A 16,688-nucleotide genomic window follows, 5' to 3' on the forward strand; every position below is an offset into this window, starting at 1 on the left:
CTACTTGATTTTAAACCCAGAAATATATGTACCTAATTTTTAAAAAGCCAAAAACTGCTCTTCCTTGGCTTCAAGAAAACAAGCTATTATTTCCTCTTTAATGATTAATTCTATTATCAGAAAACAACTCTTTTGAATTCTTTTACATTTTCAATAGTCTCAGTCATGCCACAATATGCCCCTTACAATGGTTCTTGATAATGCTCTGTAGCTCTCTGTAGAAGTCATCCACATTTCTTTAGATTTGGTCTTAGCATGTTAGTATTTTATAACCATATAATCACATATACAGGCTATTAAGATTATAAGCTTGATCATTTTGAAGCAACTGACTTAGATAGTCCTTAATTGTGTGATATATCTTCAATGGTCCATCACATTTTAAAGTCCATTTACTATTTTGTTTTCATTTACTATTCAATGGATCAGGAAGAGGCCAGTGGCCAAGATAGGTAAACTTTTCTTGTAAGTCGGTGTCCCTGGGAAGGCTCTTCCAGTCTGCTATCCAGAGGTATTCAGCTTCAAGCAGGGAAGGCTCTGGGCACTGCACTGTGTAGATGTTCACTTCATCCCAGCTTTCATGAAGTGTCCTAGTCCTCCTACTACACAGCATACCAACACCAGGGGCGGCAGAATGGCAGCTTTCTTCCACTTGCCGACTGCTCTTGCTCTTCCACCTGTTCTGGCTGTCGCTGCTTCTGTGAATTCTCCAGCTCTTCTTTTTCTTTTGTGGAGCTATACCCGATTTTATTGCTTCACTTTCACTTTTAGTGACATTTTGGAAGGGGGAGATTACACGTGTTCAAGTCACTCTATGTAAGTAGCAGTCACAAATCCATGTTGTCTGTAAAACAGTCATTCCAAGAACCTTGATGACTGGTTTCTGAATTGGGGCTTTGCTACTTATCACTTCCTTTGCCTTGGGTTAGTTACATGAGCTTAGCATTCTGCCTCTCCTTCAGTAACCACTATGCTATGATTAAGTGACCCCAACCGCCCATGTGCAGGAAGTCTCATCCTCAACATGGCAGCATTGGCAGGTCAATTGGAAGGTGAGATTTTGAGAGGGGGCATGCACTAGGAGGTCCTTAGGCCTTAGGAGTCCTGCCCTTGAATGAAATAAAGGCATTCCCGTGTAACTCATTGGCAGTGTTCATGAGAATGAGTTACTGCCAAAAAAAAAATTAAACCTGAACCCTAAGTCTCTAGTTTCCTGTTTGAGATGTGATCACTTGCTTCTCACACTTCTGCCATGGTCACATATGAAGAGGCGATGCAGCCAAGAGGGCCCTTACCAGGACAAAACAGATGCCAGTGCCATGCTCTTGACCTCCCAAACTGTGAAAACAAAGCAAAATAATCCTCTTTTCTGTATAAGTAACTTGTGTCAGGTTTGTTCTTACAAAATGATAACTAATGCTATATGCTTATGTGTGTAACACACACATATTTATAAATTATTGTCATCAATGACCCAGAAAAACATTACAGTTGAAGAAAAGCATGATTTTACTGACAGAAAACTAAGCCAAATAAAAAAAAAAGAGTACATATAAAGTAAACAGCATTCTAAAACATTTTACTTTTAGTTTGAGTCATCACTAAAGGAGACTATGGTCATCTAAAAAGACTAAACTGCATCCATGGTAAATTTTCGAAAAAAAACAATGGCTATATAGTGTGTTACTAAATATGTGTACCAGAAATTATACTTTAAAAACCTCTCATTTGTGTATCATCTTTTCATCAAAGATGGCAGTCAAGGTAATGAAACAAGTTTTACTTTATTATTTCTGCACTAATCCCTGTATTATGTCCATTTTTCAATTTTCACTTTTGTATCACTAACTCTATGATTTAAAAGAAAAAGTTTTATTTTTTTATCTGAGAAGTAGAGAAACAGACATATAAGACAGGGGGACAGCTTTCACTCACTAGCACTCTTTGTAAATATCTACGATGGCCAGGTGCAAACCCAGGAGCCTGGAACTTACACCAGGTCTCCCAGAATCCCAACTACCTGACCCATCACCTGCTTTCTTCCAGGGTCTGCGTGGACAGGAAGTTAGAGTGGGAAACTGATCACAGGTACTCTGTTAGGCTACATGCCTGATCCCCAGAGACCTACTTCTCAAAGGCAAGTACACAGGAGGTTCCAACTGTTTACCAGCATCACACAATTGGACTTTCATATCTCAGAGCCACTTTCTAAGGGAACTGAGTTTTGGATTCACAGAGGAAGGAAGATAGCAGGTTGCCTGGATGTGTTCCTCAGGAAATAAAACTCTGCCACTGCGCAATATAGCACAGTGTCCAGCTTTGATAAAGGATATCGCTTCAACCCAGGATGATAAGAACACAGACAGTGTTTTTTCCAGGGCTCTAGAAGAGAAAATGAGTTCTTTCAGGTATCACCCTGCATTCTTTTCAGAGAGATGCGCTTGGTAACACCCAGCCAGAGAAGCCCCACCCATTGTGGGCAGAGGCAAGCAAGCAAGCCTAGCTCAGCACCATGTGCGTGCAGACCCACAGAGGCTGTCCTCATTTCCAAGCAAATGATTTCCATAAAATTGCTTCAAGGGGGAATCACATGAAATTGTTGTTTGGCAAAAGAGGAAGCTGTGAAAAGACTGTTGAGAGGCTGAATGAAAAGCCACACATTATGCAAATACAACAGGACAAGACAGAAAAAAACTGCTTGACAAGACTGTAGTACAGGAAATGAGAGCCAGCGCATCCCTCTGGTACATTCTGGCTGTTCAATAAATAGGAGGGGGAAAAGAGCCTATCTCAGAAAAGTAAAAACGGGGGAGAGTCACACGAGGTCCTCACCCCAAAAGCTGTTTCTAAACACCAGGATACCTTGGGAGGTTTCTTTGGTAAATCATTAATGAACTGAACAGATAAGGTTCATAACTCCAAACAGCCGCCCGAGGCTGGAAATGTAACAGTGAATCACTCACAGCTCTCTGCCTGGCATGATTTATCAAAGCTGCTAGGACCCAGGGGCCACAGCACTGTATGTAAGTACGCTAATGTCCAGAAATGGTAAGTACACAAAGGCCACGAGCAACTGTGGAGCTATGCCCTCAAGTCCTTTACTTTCCTAATATGCACAGCAGAAGCATATTTACTATTTCCCCCTAAATATAGTTTAAAAGATCTTTGTTCTTTCAACAGCAAGTTGATCATTTAACTGCAGGCAGCTCTCTGCAGACCTCGGTTAAGACCCAGGCTGCAGCTGGCTGATCTCTGAATTCCCACATAGCAGACACTGCCTGTGTCCTTTCCCTACAAACAACATTATGCCTACTGCTTCGATCACACTCCCTGTTCTGCACATGTTAAAAAGAAAACGCAGGGAGCTGGCATTATGGCATTGGCAAGTAAAGTCGCTGCCTGCAGTGGCATATGGGTACTTCAAACTCCATATGGGTACTGGTTTGTATCCTGGCTTCTGTACTTCTGATTCAGTTCCCTGTTACTGACCTAGCAAAAATAGTGGAGGATGGCCTAAATGCTTGGGTCCCTGCTACCCATGTGTAGGAACCAGATGAAGTACCTGGTTTCAGCCTGGTCTCATTGTGGCGTGGAACAGCTGACTGAAATCTCTGCGTCTCTCCTCCTGTCTCTGTAACTGTGACTCTCAAATAAATAAATAAATAAATAAATAAATAAATAAATAAATAAATAAATAAATCTTTTAAAAAACAAGAGAAGTGAAAAGAGGTCCAATAACTGGATAAAGCAGAGTGATGTGTTGCTGAAAGACAGGAACACGTTCTGAGAAATGTACCATCAGGCAATTTCATTTTTGTGTGAACATCACAGAAGGCATTTAGACAAATGAAACCAGCTATGACATTACTGAGCATAGCATCTTATGGGACCACTATGATATAGACAGTCTGTCATTTACCTAAACATCATTAGGTCATACATGACTGTAACAGTACCACTTAGCGCAGGTAGAAGCTTTAAGTATCATCCAACAACTTTAACAAACTTCAACTGCTCTGCACATGTTTCATGGACACAATCAATGAATTTACCATCATGAGAAAATAGATGGATTTTTGTCGTGTAAATTTTTGCTCCACTGACTCAGATTCAGCCCAAGTATCAGTTAAGCTTGAAAAACTGGCAGCATCATAGGCATCACTATCCTCCCTATTTTACAGGAGACATGTCAGTTGAGTCCCTGGACAATGGACTCACTCAGGCTCACAGTCTGGCCTTAACAGAAGTCAAACCTAAGTGGCCTGGCTCAACTAGTCTCTCATGGAGAACAACTCAAGGATGGCAAAATTCACACAATGGTTTAAAAATCAATCATTACAAATAACGTCACACGATTTAGGACGATGGAGCAAATCCATCCTGAATAGAAGGATGTTGACTCAAAAGACATCATTTTAAACAAAACAGTGAAACACTGACACAGCAAGGCAGCCATCAAAGGATTCCTTTAATACACTGCAATTTTCAGTATCTTCTCAAAACAGGAAGAAAACACTAGATAAAAGAACTTGTTGCACAAAAGGTGAGAAGTGCAATGACTGACAAGGAAACAGCTACCCAGCTGTTACTTTTTTTTTTTTCTTGGGTGGCTTAAACAGTGACATAAATTTAGATCTGAACAAGGAAGGTTTTACTAAGCATCCAGGTTCTCTTTATCTTCCAAAGAGCTCACTTCCAGGGAAATAACTAGTATAGCAGTTAGGCTGGCACATGGGACACACATTACTACCTTCTAGAGTGCCTGGGGGGGGGTGAGTCCCAACTTTTCTTCCAATCCACTCACATAATGTGCATCCTGGAAGGCAGCAGACAACGGCTCATGTACCTGGGCCTCTGTCACCCACATGGGAGACCCAGACTCAATTCAAGTCTCCTGGCTTTGGTCTGCCAAGTCTCAGGTTTCACAGGCACTTGAGGAATGCCTGTGAATGCCTCTTTCCTTTGCCTTTTAAATAAATATATATACAAATCATTTTTTTTAAAGATCTTCGCTTCCAACTTACTGTATCAGCAAAATGCCAGCAAGTGCTCATACATACCTGGCAGATAAATCAAACAGCATAGAAATTAAGAATACTCATTCTTCTGCCCAAGAAACTAAACAACACAGTAGTTCATGGTCTTCAATGGCTGACTTAAAGTCTCTGGGGCCAAAAGATCGATAAATTTTAATTAGCAGCCAGTTCTTTGCAAGTGCCTGCAATGTTGCAATGGATGGGCATGGAGAGGCACTGCTGCTGCCCCATCAGGGTGCCCCTGGTGGAGAGAAAGCCCGCAAGTTCTCAGCCACGTGTTGCTGCTTGCAGAAAGTGACCCACAGAGCTCAATTCCACAAGCAGCTGGGCAGTTCCTCCCTTCTGGGAGCCCCTTGGGACTCAATGGGACCTCTGTCTGTGATCCAGTACTGGGCAGGGAGGGAAGTTAAGAACTGAGTTGATTATGTCCACGGAGGGAGGAATTCGTGTCAGAGAATGGCACTATTGTTAGACAGCGCTCTGTTCACCCATATGAATTTAATAGTGCCCAACTCCCTATTAATTTTCATCAATGACTATGTAAAACCAGAAGATAAAAAAAGCTACCAGGCATGAAATTCAAAGCAAATGTAGCCATGCCTCAGTGGGCAGGGAGGTCTACTTGATATGCAAAGGTATGCTCTGGAGACAACTGTCACATTAGTGACACTCACATGCATGTGTTTGGAATTGAGGGTGGGGGGCTTTCCTGGATACCGTTCCCGGGGGCCTTCTCTGCCATATGGCACTCTACCCCTGTCTCTCTTCCTCTTCAACCCAGTGAAGTATTACCTTTTAAATACAGTTGTATGTGTGATCATTCCTTTTCTTTCCTAAGAAGCCTCTGGGTAAGGAGCAGCCTTTGGGACATGCTCCATTGTAAGCCATCCTGACAGGTACATATGCACTATCCCATTTAGCAGGTGATTAACTGAGCAGCAAGGCTGATCAAGGTCCTTCTCCTTAGGTGGGGTGTGAAGTCACCAGTGCACCTCATCTAAGGGATGGCACCTTACCTGCCATCCACAGGCCTCTGCTGACCTCCAGCTATACTCCAAATATATGGACATTTTCACCAAATAGTTAAAAAAAGAGATGATTCTTCAGCAACAGACAACAAGCTGGAGTCAAGGGGGGTAAGAGAGCTTCTCCATAAATTCTAGAAGCTTTGGTTTACTTGTTTAGTTAACAGACTTTCTAGGAGTTGTTATCCTTCAAGCCCAGCCCTAGAGGCAAGGAGAGTGTACACAGGCTGGTTAAGGGAGCCAGCACTCCAGCTGGGGAGCATGAAGTGGTACAGAACTAAGAGCTGCAGGAAAGACCTGTGCGCCACCGTAGCTGCTCCAGGGCCTTCACTCTCAGGGACTCAAACAGCACAGCAACGGACGAGGCAGCGACAAAACTCAAGGCCTAGCATCACAGGGCAGAAACAGACTGAACCAAGCTAGCCCTGTCCCCTGAATGGTGCCGGATACCTGCTCTGCTTGGAAGCAGCTCAAAATGCCTTTCCTGGAAAGTTTCTGCAAGAAGAATTCCATTCTGTCTTCACTCAGGAAAGTCTTGGAAAGCTAATACAACAAAGAGGAATTACAGAAGCGTTCTCTGGCCTATTCATTTGATACAAAATAGAGAAGAAAGAAAATCACAGAAGCATAACAGATTCGTAAACCCTGGGATCCTCAAAGCACCCGGCCAGTGGAGAGACAAAGGGTCACCCTGAGCTTCTTCTCAAACATACCACAGAACCTTCCCCATATAACCACCAAGCTCCCCACGTCCTGGGAAAGCATTCCTACAAGATAACGTATTTTTTTTGTTGGATTTATTACAGAAAATCCAAAAAATGAGTTGGGAATAAAGGCTTTATTGAGAAAGATTTGGTGGACTGGACACTAAGGGCATCCTGGATCACATTTCACGGCCACTTGATCTTAGTGTACAGATTTCAAGCCCTCCTGCATTTCAATAAACCAGAAGAAAACGTAAATTATAAAACCTGACAATCGCTTGCCCCTTTGGATAAGCTGGAGAACAATATTCTGGAGATCACATAACTGACAGTTTTACGTGATTGAAACACAGCATGGAGGTGTCTGTTGACAGGAATCCCACTGCAGTTCACAAAAAAGAAACACATGCATGTCAGTTATTTCCAAAAACTGCAGATAAGTTCTTGTTTCTTCCTGCTTTAAACAAATAGATTTCCATTTAAAATGTTCCATGAGCATTTATGCCTTGGATTTTATTTCAAAATTGTTTGAAACTTCCATAGAAGTTAACAAAAGCAGCAGTTTCTTCAGCTTCCAAGTGGATAACATCTTACATTTCTTTGGAACAACTGTTACAGCCAGTTAACAAATACTAATATACTATTACTGCTAGTGACTGTGCACATCATTCGATTTCTTTTCCTTTTCTCTGATGTCCTTCTCCACCCCCAGATTCCTTCTAGGATGCCACATTGCATCTAGCTGTTACGGCTCCAGAGGCTCCTCTAGGTTGTAACAGTTTCTTAGAATTTCCCTGCTTTTGAAAACTAGGATGGTTTTGAGTACTGGTTAAGGATTTTGCAGAAACTTCATCTGGGATGTGCCCAATGTCTTTCCCTGAACACACTGGGGTTATGGCTTAAGCAGCTGTGGAAGGGCCATTCTCCCTAACACCACAGGCACAGACTGTCAACAGGACTCATTACTGTGAAGGCCAACCTTGACCACCTATCTGGGGTGGTTTTTCTTCACCAGACCCCTCCATTGGAAAGCAACTTGCCTCCCTCTCTGTAGCCACCCAAGTTGCTCAGCAGCATTTACATTAAGGTGGGGAGGTGAGATTATGACTTGGGCTTCCATTATGAAAAACTACTTGGTCAAGTTTAAGATTCCTTTGTTGAAATAAACTTTTATTCATATACCTGATAAGTGATTTTGTAGGAGCTTCTAAAAGGGGGGGAATATATCCCACTTACAGTGCTTCTACAAAGCTGATAAGGTTTTTCTCTGAAGGAAAGCAAGCACAGTTATTAACTTATTTGTCTAGAGCCCAGTGCAGTAGCCTAGAGTGGCTAAAGTCCTTGCCTTGAACGCACCAGGATCCCATATGGGCGCCAGCTCTAACCCCAGCAATCCTGCTTCCCATCTAGCTCCCTGAATGTGGCCTGGGAAAGCAGTCAATGACAGCCCAAAGCCTTGGGACCCTGCACCCGCATGGGAGACCCAGAAGAGACTCCTGGCTCCTGGCTTCGGATTGGCTCAACTCTAAATCTTCCTCTCTGTCTCTCCTCCTCTCTGTATATCTGACTTTTCAATAAAAATAAATAAATCTTTTTTAAAAAAATTTATTTGCCCAGATCCTGGCTGGCAAATATCTAGCATCATCTCACGCAGCCAGAGCAGATAAGGATAACTGATAATGGCTCTTAAAATGCTGATGCAGCACTGCACAAAATGATATGGAAGGATGATCATCAAAAGAAAGTTCCACAGCAATGGCAAGAATAGGACCCATTTACATAAATATATTTGCATTAGAAAAAAGCCTGTGGGCTTGGCAGTGTGGCCTAATGGCTGAAGTCCTCACCTTGGACGCTCTGGGATCCTATATGGGCGCCAGTTCTGCTCCCAGCAGCTCCGCTTTGCATCCAGCTCGCTGCTTGTGGCCTGGGAAGGCAGTCGAGGATGGCCCAAAGCCTTGGGACTCTGCACCCATGTGGGAGACCTGGAAGAAGTTCCTGGATCCTAGCTTTGGATTGGTATAGTACCGGCTGTTGCGCTCACTTGGGGAGTGAATCATTGGATGGAAGATTTTTCTGTCTCTCCTCCTATCTGTAGGTCTGACTTTCCAATTAAAAGAAAATAAATCTTTAAAAAAAAAGACTGCAAGGATAAAGGTAAAAATTGTTCATGGTAACAACTGTTGATAAATTGGGGGTTACTTTATTTCTTTTTCTTTCTCTACATTTTCCCATTTCCTTATCATCATCACCATATGATACCCATCATTTATACAAGCTAGAAGAAACAAAGGGGATAAATTGTCGGTCTTCCTCAGTGTCCCCACTGCCTTCCCCCAACACTCCAAGCTCTGGTGAACGCAGATTCCCCACGACTAAGCCTCCAAAGAGGACCAGCCATATCCTGCCCTCTGGCTTTACCAGCTTTTAGTCAGCATTACTAACTGGCTCCCTAGGGACAGTTTTGTCTGCATGATATGGAATAGGGCACAGAGCAGGTTTAGAGCTCCTTAGTGACTCAGCAGGCACATAGTTAATCTAGAGGACCCACAAGTGACCAGTGTAGTTTCAACTCTAGCAGTGTTGGACATAGCACCTGTTGTCTAGGTATTTCCAGTGGAGGCTGAGACTGCTGTTGTGCTACCCGGGCAACTGACCTCACTGATACTCACAGGACCCACTGTGGTCAAGTTCAGCCCTCTTGCTAGCTCATTCATTAAGGCGGGGAAGCTCAGGAGAGAAGCCGGCCATCACTAAGAGCTCCCGCAGAGGCAACACAGCTCTTCCTGGCCCAGCTGTGCAGGCAGAAGGAAGGTACAGCACGGTGCATTCTCTGTGCTGGTAGTAACCCCATTCTCCTGACAGAAGTGGCTGTGTTGAAGGCACACGCTGACGTGCCTGGACAAGTGAGCCGCTCCCCTGTATAAAGACTGCGGAGTTCTGAAAACACCTGTCAGCGACTGTGTCGTGGGCATTTACCTCAGTATAAAGAGCAGCCCCTTGCACGTTAACTGCCCCATAAAAAGTAAACCAGAAGAGCAAAATTCTATACTTAAACCCAGGGATAGGGAGTCAGGGAACTCTCTTGAAAATGAAGTTGCAAACAGAACACTGAACTGTAGAACAAAACAAAAAACACTCGGAAGAGTAGCAAAAGATTCCTGAGCGCCTGTTTCCCAGAGAAAACCTCTGAGAGGAGGGAAAACAAGAAAATGGAAACAGGAAGAAAAAAAAGCTGTCTGAGAAACCACCATGTCTTGTGCCAGCGTGTCTGCTGTTAAACACGAGGATGCAACCACAACATGCGGTGTGTTTCCAGCTCACAGGGCTCTGCTGGTGAAGCCAGGGTGCCACACTGCTGGCCTGTCTCCTCTCCCACATCGCAGCTGCCCCTTCTTCGCCCGAGGCAAGCCCTGGGTCGCAGCACCCAGTGGCTGTCTCTGCCCTAGTCATTAACAATTCTACACAGAGACCAGGAAGAGCAGCAAATGCTATTGCACGCAATTTCTCTTTCAAGTCACACAGGGCTACCAGAGAAAAGCTAAATATAGGAGAACACAGGGCCTGCTCTACAGTTGCACTGGCGAGCCTAAGTGAGCATGGGGCTCAGCCTTTTCCTCTCTCTGAGTGGCTACTCATTCCCCCAGCTCCCGCAGCACAGCACAAAGTCACAGCGCTGGGAAGAAAAAGCAGCCCTGGGGAATGTTGACCCGCTTGCCACTTTGCAGGCTTTTCAAAGCAGTCCTGGAGCCCAGGTGTCTGGCTAGTTCACAGACACTTAGCCCAGTCTGGAGCCACGGAAGCCAGCAACCCTGAGCTGCATCACTCACAGCACAGACTAGCTCCCAATCTTCTTCGAGGCTTGTTTTTATTTTATATTGGAAACTAACAAATTGCTTTTATTTCTGATGCCCTCCAAAACAGTGGAGGAAGTAAAACACTCACAGAGGAGTTTTCGAAATAAGGCAGTGATGGTGGAGAATTTGAAAAACAACAAATAGCAGTCAGGAAGACTAATAGGGTCTAGGGCGCAGAAGTCATCCCATGTACCAGACAGAGCCTGGTGAGATGAATCAAGTGGTGGTGACCACTGGTCCTGGGAACAGTAGGCTTTCCTTCCACATGTACTCAAGAGGTGCAAGAAAGTATAAATGAGATGCTGGCACTAAGTCCTGGCATAAATATGAAGAAGCATATGAATTTTATGTTTTGATATTTTGAAGGATGAATCACAACCTATTTAGACAACTCAGCTAGCCAGCATGATGAATTTCCTGAGGATTTTAGGGCATAATAAATCCAAGAGACTGTGTTTATTGCTAGTATCATTATTGTTAGCCATGGCTTCATTAGTGAAAAAACAACTTTAATTAGAAAGCCCAATTTTCCACTGCCGCTTATTTCAGAAAAACTTGGTTTCATCCAGAGGTTATCCATGAGCAAAGCTTTATGCTGGCAGGCCCCTGGATGAACAGTTGTAAGGTCATGGGTTATTTTCTCAGCACAGACTAACAGGCAGAAAAAAGATGCTGTGATTTTGCTGGTCAGTTGCAGCGGTAATACTGATGCCCGCTCAGGACTGAGATTAGGAGCTAAGGCCCAGAGGGAACAGGAAGCGCAAAGAAGAAACAGCACCTGTTGGCAAAGTTACTCCAGTCCCACTAAGCACAGATAGCTCACCTCTGTTTATTTAGCTTTCTTGCATGTCTAACATCATAACTATTTCTCTGATTTCTATGACTTCATATTACAACTACAGATGACTGGCTAAATCTGAACTGAGGCAAAAAAACAAGGGAAAGGAAGTTCTAAATTTAATCAAGAACATTCCTCCATCACACAGATTCTTTCAAGTTCATGGCTGGTAAGACAAAGTAACAAAAAGGCTTTACCCTGGTTTTTGTTACAAGTGACTTGAATGGACAGAATGACCTCCCTGTGACTCATTCCACAGAGAGAGACAGCTAGCCTCCCAAATGACTTGTCAATACTCTGGAGACAGAATGGCATCGCTGTGACTCATTAGGGACAAAAGAATGAGTGCATCTGGGCCCACCCTTGCTCCTCAGCTATTCCAGGAGCTTACACCTGGGATGGGGGAGAAGGGTAAAAGACGACACTGAAGGCAAAAAACACAGCTTTGGAAAGCAACCCCCATAGGGAACGGGCAGGGGGTCCAGCTGTACCCTATCGGAAGGCAGCAAGAAGGTTCTACCAGCACACGTGCGGAGTGCGCTTCTCTAACAGTGTGCATTCTGTGGTTTCTGGGGAAAATGAAAGACACTCGAAGACTGAGGTTTGAACTATACAACCTCCAAGCAACACATCCTTCAAGTCTAAAGACAGATGTAAAACTCCTGGATCTTGCATCACATTACAGATTCTGTAACTAATGATACCAGAGAATTATTGACATCTTAACATTTAAGCCCATTTACAGAAAGGTAAAGGAACTCGGCTATCATGGTAATCCATGCCTTCTCCCCACGGGAATTCACTTAATATATCCAACACATACAGTAATGCGGCAGGAAAAAAGAAACAGAAAAGGCCTAAAGGGATATAAAAATCTACCAAGGTTAGCCACAAGTTCAAGCCCAGTGGACCTGTAGGGAAGGCCGTGTCATGAAGCAAACATTGCACCCAGCTCCGCCAAAACAATCACAGAGACCCAAGTGCAGACCTGCAGAGCACTTCCTTACCTTTCCCATAGAAGAACTTGCGGTAATAGTAGGCTCCCAAGTCAATGTGCTCTATGATGTATCGCTTGACCTTCTCCCTGTGAATGGCCTGGTTTTCTCGTGGCACTTCCAGGACTGAGACGCCTGCGTTGGTGCAGTGAGAGCTGAGAGACGATTCAAAGGAACAGTTTTCCCCAGAGCTGAAAGAGGATGAGTTGGCCCGGGAGAGTGCGATACGCCTGTCACCTTCTCCACCAGTCTCGTTTCTAAAGTAAGGGCAGCTAAGGACAAGGTCATTACTTTTCCCATCCCCTTCGTCAGCATCCAGGTTCTCTTTCGAGTTGAGATCCTCCTTGCTCCCCAGGGGGGACTCACAGTTGCCTGTCTGGCCCGTGGGCATCTGGGTCTGGGATGCTGCAGAAGCCCCAGTTGTTATGTTTTTTCTTTTCCCCACATTTGCCCTTGTAGCCATGGCTTCATTGATATTAAACAAAATGCTCTGGACATCGTAATGTGCAAAACATCGCTGACAATGCCAAGGGCGCACGCCCCTCTCCAGGCGGCCCTCCTCCAGCTCTGATGCGAACTTGAAAGTCTCGTGCTCACTTTTAACAGTCCGTAGCTTTCGGAACAGGGACGTTTCCACTGACTCTGATTTTAACCTCCGTTTGAAAGGTTTGTCCCTGTCTCTGCCCATCAAGAGGGCACTGTCCATGTAGTCCAACCCTGAGATGCGGACGAATTCTCCCCTGGAGATCTGTGCTGCTGCATGTAGGCTGGGGGATATTGCAGGGTCACAGGGGAAAAACTCGGGGAACCCAAAAGGGATCATAGCCTTGTGGTCATAGCTTTCTACTCGGTACCCTCGGAGCATAGCAAAGAAGTTTTCACCAGATAAGCCTTGCCTGTCAATGGACGATGTGCTTCCGTACTCCCGGTGCAGGGCGGCCCCAGTGTTTGGGTTGACTGCGTTTTGGTCTAAGACATCCTCAGCATCGATGTCACTGATGGTGACATCACTGTTGCTTCTCTGCCTGATAGGGTGAAGCCCCCTCTGAGGAGAATGAACAAAGATATCTCCAATGGTGTACTTGGCTTCCATGAAGTCCACATCAAGCTGATCCTCTGGCTGCCCATCACGCTGGTCACTCTGCCCGTTGTGCATGAGGGAGACACTTTCATAGCTGGTTTGAGACTGGCTTTCCCACAGCGTCTTGCAAGTCAGCTCCTTGGAACAGTCCTTTTTAGGAGGCCACTCAGACACTCTTGCCCTCACACCCATTTTGGGCACAGCTGGGGTACCATTGGCTGGACCACCACCCTCACTGGAATTTGAGGCATTTAAAGAAGTAGCAGGTCCCAGGTTGCCGTTAATGGCTTTAAACTTTCGAGCAAAATAATCATCCGACTGCATGATTCTGGGAGAATCTTTAAACTTTGAAGAGGCTCTGTTGAGTTTGTGCTTGTCTTCTTGTGACTGCCTGGAGTCACTCATGTCTAGCAAGGCCAGAAGCTCCCAGACCCCACAGAAGGATGTACATAAATCTAATTACATTGTTCTTTGTAACGCAATAATAAATGCAGATACAAAGGCTTTGTCTATTTTTTTAACCAAAAGCAAACAACATCTTCAGAACGCAGTTTCACCAAAACCAACTTGCTTCACAGTCATTGCAATATAACTTTGTATGTGTCTGTTCTTTTGAAAAGCATCTCTTAAGACACCTGATCGTGGATTTTTCCTTCACCTGCAATAAAACACAGCTATTAGTAATTCACAAAGTTAAATCTCAATACATTTTTAGTACAATTTATTATCAGTCTTTCTGTCCCATTTCTATCCACATCCAGTTCCCCCAAGCTGTCATGAAACTGCACAACTCCTAAGTACAGTCACACTGTTCTTTCTTTCAGATACATCTTATCTTCCTTCCCTACATGGCTGTCTCCTGCCCATGTCCGTATCCTATGTCTGAGCAAAACTCCCTTCTGTTACCCCACACACATGCACAGGTCTACCTCCAACAGAGCTGTTGACTAGTCAATCTCTCACTAACTGATCCCAAGTTCCTCTAAGCCATGAACTATGCCTTTCCGTGTCATCTCACATGAACTATTCATGTAGTCTGACTTAAATCACATAATCTTACCACCTTTCACTAAATTAGCTCTGAGCGTAATAAAGCCATCCTGCAAATAATGTGTTTGAACATTAGTATGACTGTACTTTCTTTCACAATGCTTAAACTCATAATGTCTCATGGCACAATGATCAATACAGGCATTAGCATGGAAGTCTGCGCAATGACTGTTTATAATCCAAGTACAACCTACAGAGACCCCCCCTTAAAGTAGGAAGGATTCTTGAAGGATCTGGTGTCAGAAAGAGTTCAACTTCCTAGCTCACTATGCCACAGGCAAATGCGTGGGATACAATACAGCACCCATAAACATATAAACAGTGCAACAGGGCTGTGTGTTGGTAGAAATTCAATCTAATAAATTCTTTGACTACAAATATCTTTCTTCTGTTTTATCTTTAATTAGACTAAAACATTGTTAGGGATTATGTATTTTCCCAAGTCATGACAGAATGAGTATCTCACTTGTCAGTATAAGACTGAAAGAACAACTCTATTTCTTCTGAAAATTATGATGGTAATAAAGGTAATAAAATCGATCTACTTCACCCTTCACCAAAGCCTGGAAAATAACTACAATTCAGTTGGAAAATGTTAAAATCCCAACCAGCTACACAGCATAAGAACTCGCCAATGAGCTCTTTGGGACAGAATGAGGCATGTGGTAGTCTGTGATGTGACTTATATTTTCTGATGATGGCAGTTATCTATGCATGACAACATGCTATCTATGGCCAGGAACTGTTCTTAATTGAGGAAACATTTTAGGATGAGACAAACAAAAGGAGAATGAACAGTCAGATGCAGACACACTAGAAGAGGACACACACAATCTCAGTTCTCAGGTAAGAAACATGAGTGTATCTGACTTTTGTACTTAGATATTATGCTGAAAAAGATCAAGTATAACTCTGAATTATAGGTATTTCCTGTACAATTCAGGTTTTTACCAAACCTGTTCTTAGAAACCTAAAGAGTGACAACTAGAGTACAAAACATTTTACCTAACCTTTCTCCACTGAAATGTTTTGGTTCATTTGTACTATGCTTATACATAACCAGTAAATTCTGTTGATATTTATGTTGCGAATAGCACAGAACAAAGTGTGTTGTCAGTGACTGCCAAAGAACTACATGAATTCATAATAGTCACTAATTCAAAACTTGTTTTCAGTTACCCATCTGTACATTTTCAGTGCCTACCCTACCCAGCACCCAGTACCAACCCACAGCTTCAGGGAATTTCATCAGGAATGCAGAACTCACCATCTTAAGAAATTTTAATGAGAGGACCCAGCAAAATAGCCTAGTAGCTAAATCCTCCCCTTGCATGTGCCATGATCCAATATGGACTGGCTGCCCATTTGATGTCCTGGCTGCTCCACTTCCCTTCCAGCTCCCTGCTTGTGACCTGGGAAAGCAGTGGAGAATGGCTCAAAGTCTTGGGACCCTACACTGATGCAGGAGACCTGGAGGAAGCTTCTGGCTGCTGGCTTCAGACTGCCTCAGCACCAGCCCTTGCAGCCACTTAGGGGAGTGAACCAGTGGAGAAAAGATCTTTCTCTCTGTCTTTCCTCTCTGTATATCTGGTTTCAAAAAAAAAAAAAAATCAAATAAATCTTGAAAAATAAACAAAGCAATAAAATGTACATCTGGAGAACAGGTAAAAAGCTGAATTTACAGGGAGGGGGGAAAAAAGAACAACAAACAAAAGTAAATCCTAGTTTTGAAATAGTAAGGAAATAGGGAGATGGGTATACATCTTCTCAAGCTTGAGAAAGTCAGATTAATGCACAATTATTCAAACAGGAAGACATAGGCACATATTTAAGAAATGTGAAAACAAATGAAGCACAAAATAATTATATAACAAGCTACTCTATAACAACAAATCTAAAAACTCAGAGGAAGCAATTTCCTAAGAAAAGAAATTCCCAAAAAGCGACTCAAGAATGGGAAAATATGAAAAGTCTGATAGTCATTATAAGAAGATACAAAAAAAAAAAAATCAGCCCCAACTGAAAGTGGTATCACAAATAATGCATGAAGTGCAAAAAACAAACCAAACCAAATCCCAGCTTAACCACTGCTTTGAAATTCC

The 16,688-nt window shown here is 43.5% G+C and overlaps 1 protein-coding gene across 2 annotated transcripts in view; it reads right to left on the minus strand.

Moving 5' to 3' along the window:
• The window catches only part of SIPA1L2 (signal induced proliferation associated 1 like 2), a 100,301-nt gene extending 86,104 nt beyond the window's left edge, over window positions 1-14,197 (minus strand). For both annotated transcript variants that reach the window (XM_036495152.2, XM_004578534.4), the window contains exon 1: window positions 12,468-14,197. In XM_036495152.2, coding sequence (XP_036351045.2) covers window positions 12,468-13,941 — 1,474 coding nt within the window. In that variant the 5' untranslated portion in view covers window positions 13,942-14,197. The remainder of the gene's footprint in view (window positions 1-12,467) is intronic.
• Between the last annotated feature and the right edge of the window lie 2,491 nt (window positions 14,198-16,688).

The sequence above is a fragment of the Ochotona princeps genome, chromosome 10, assembly GCF_030435755.1.
Source record: "Ochotona princeps isolate mOchPri1 chromosome 10, mOchPri1.hap1, whole genome shotgun sequence".
NCBI classification, from domain to species: domain Eukaryota; kingdom Metazoa; phylum Chordata; class Mammalia; order Lagomorpha; family Ochotonidae; genus Ochotona; species Ochotona princeps.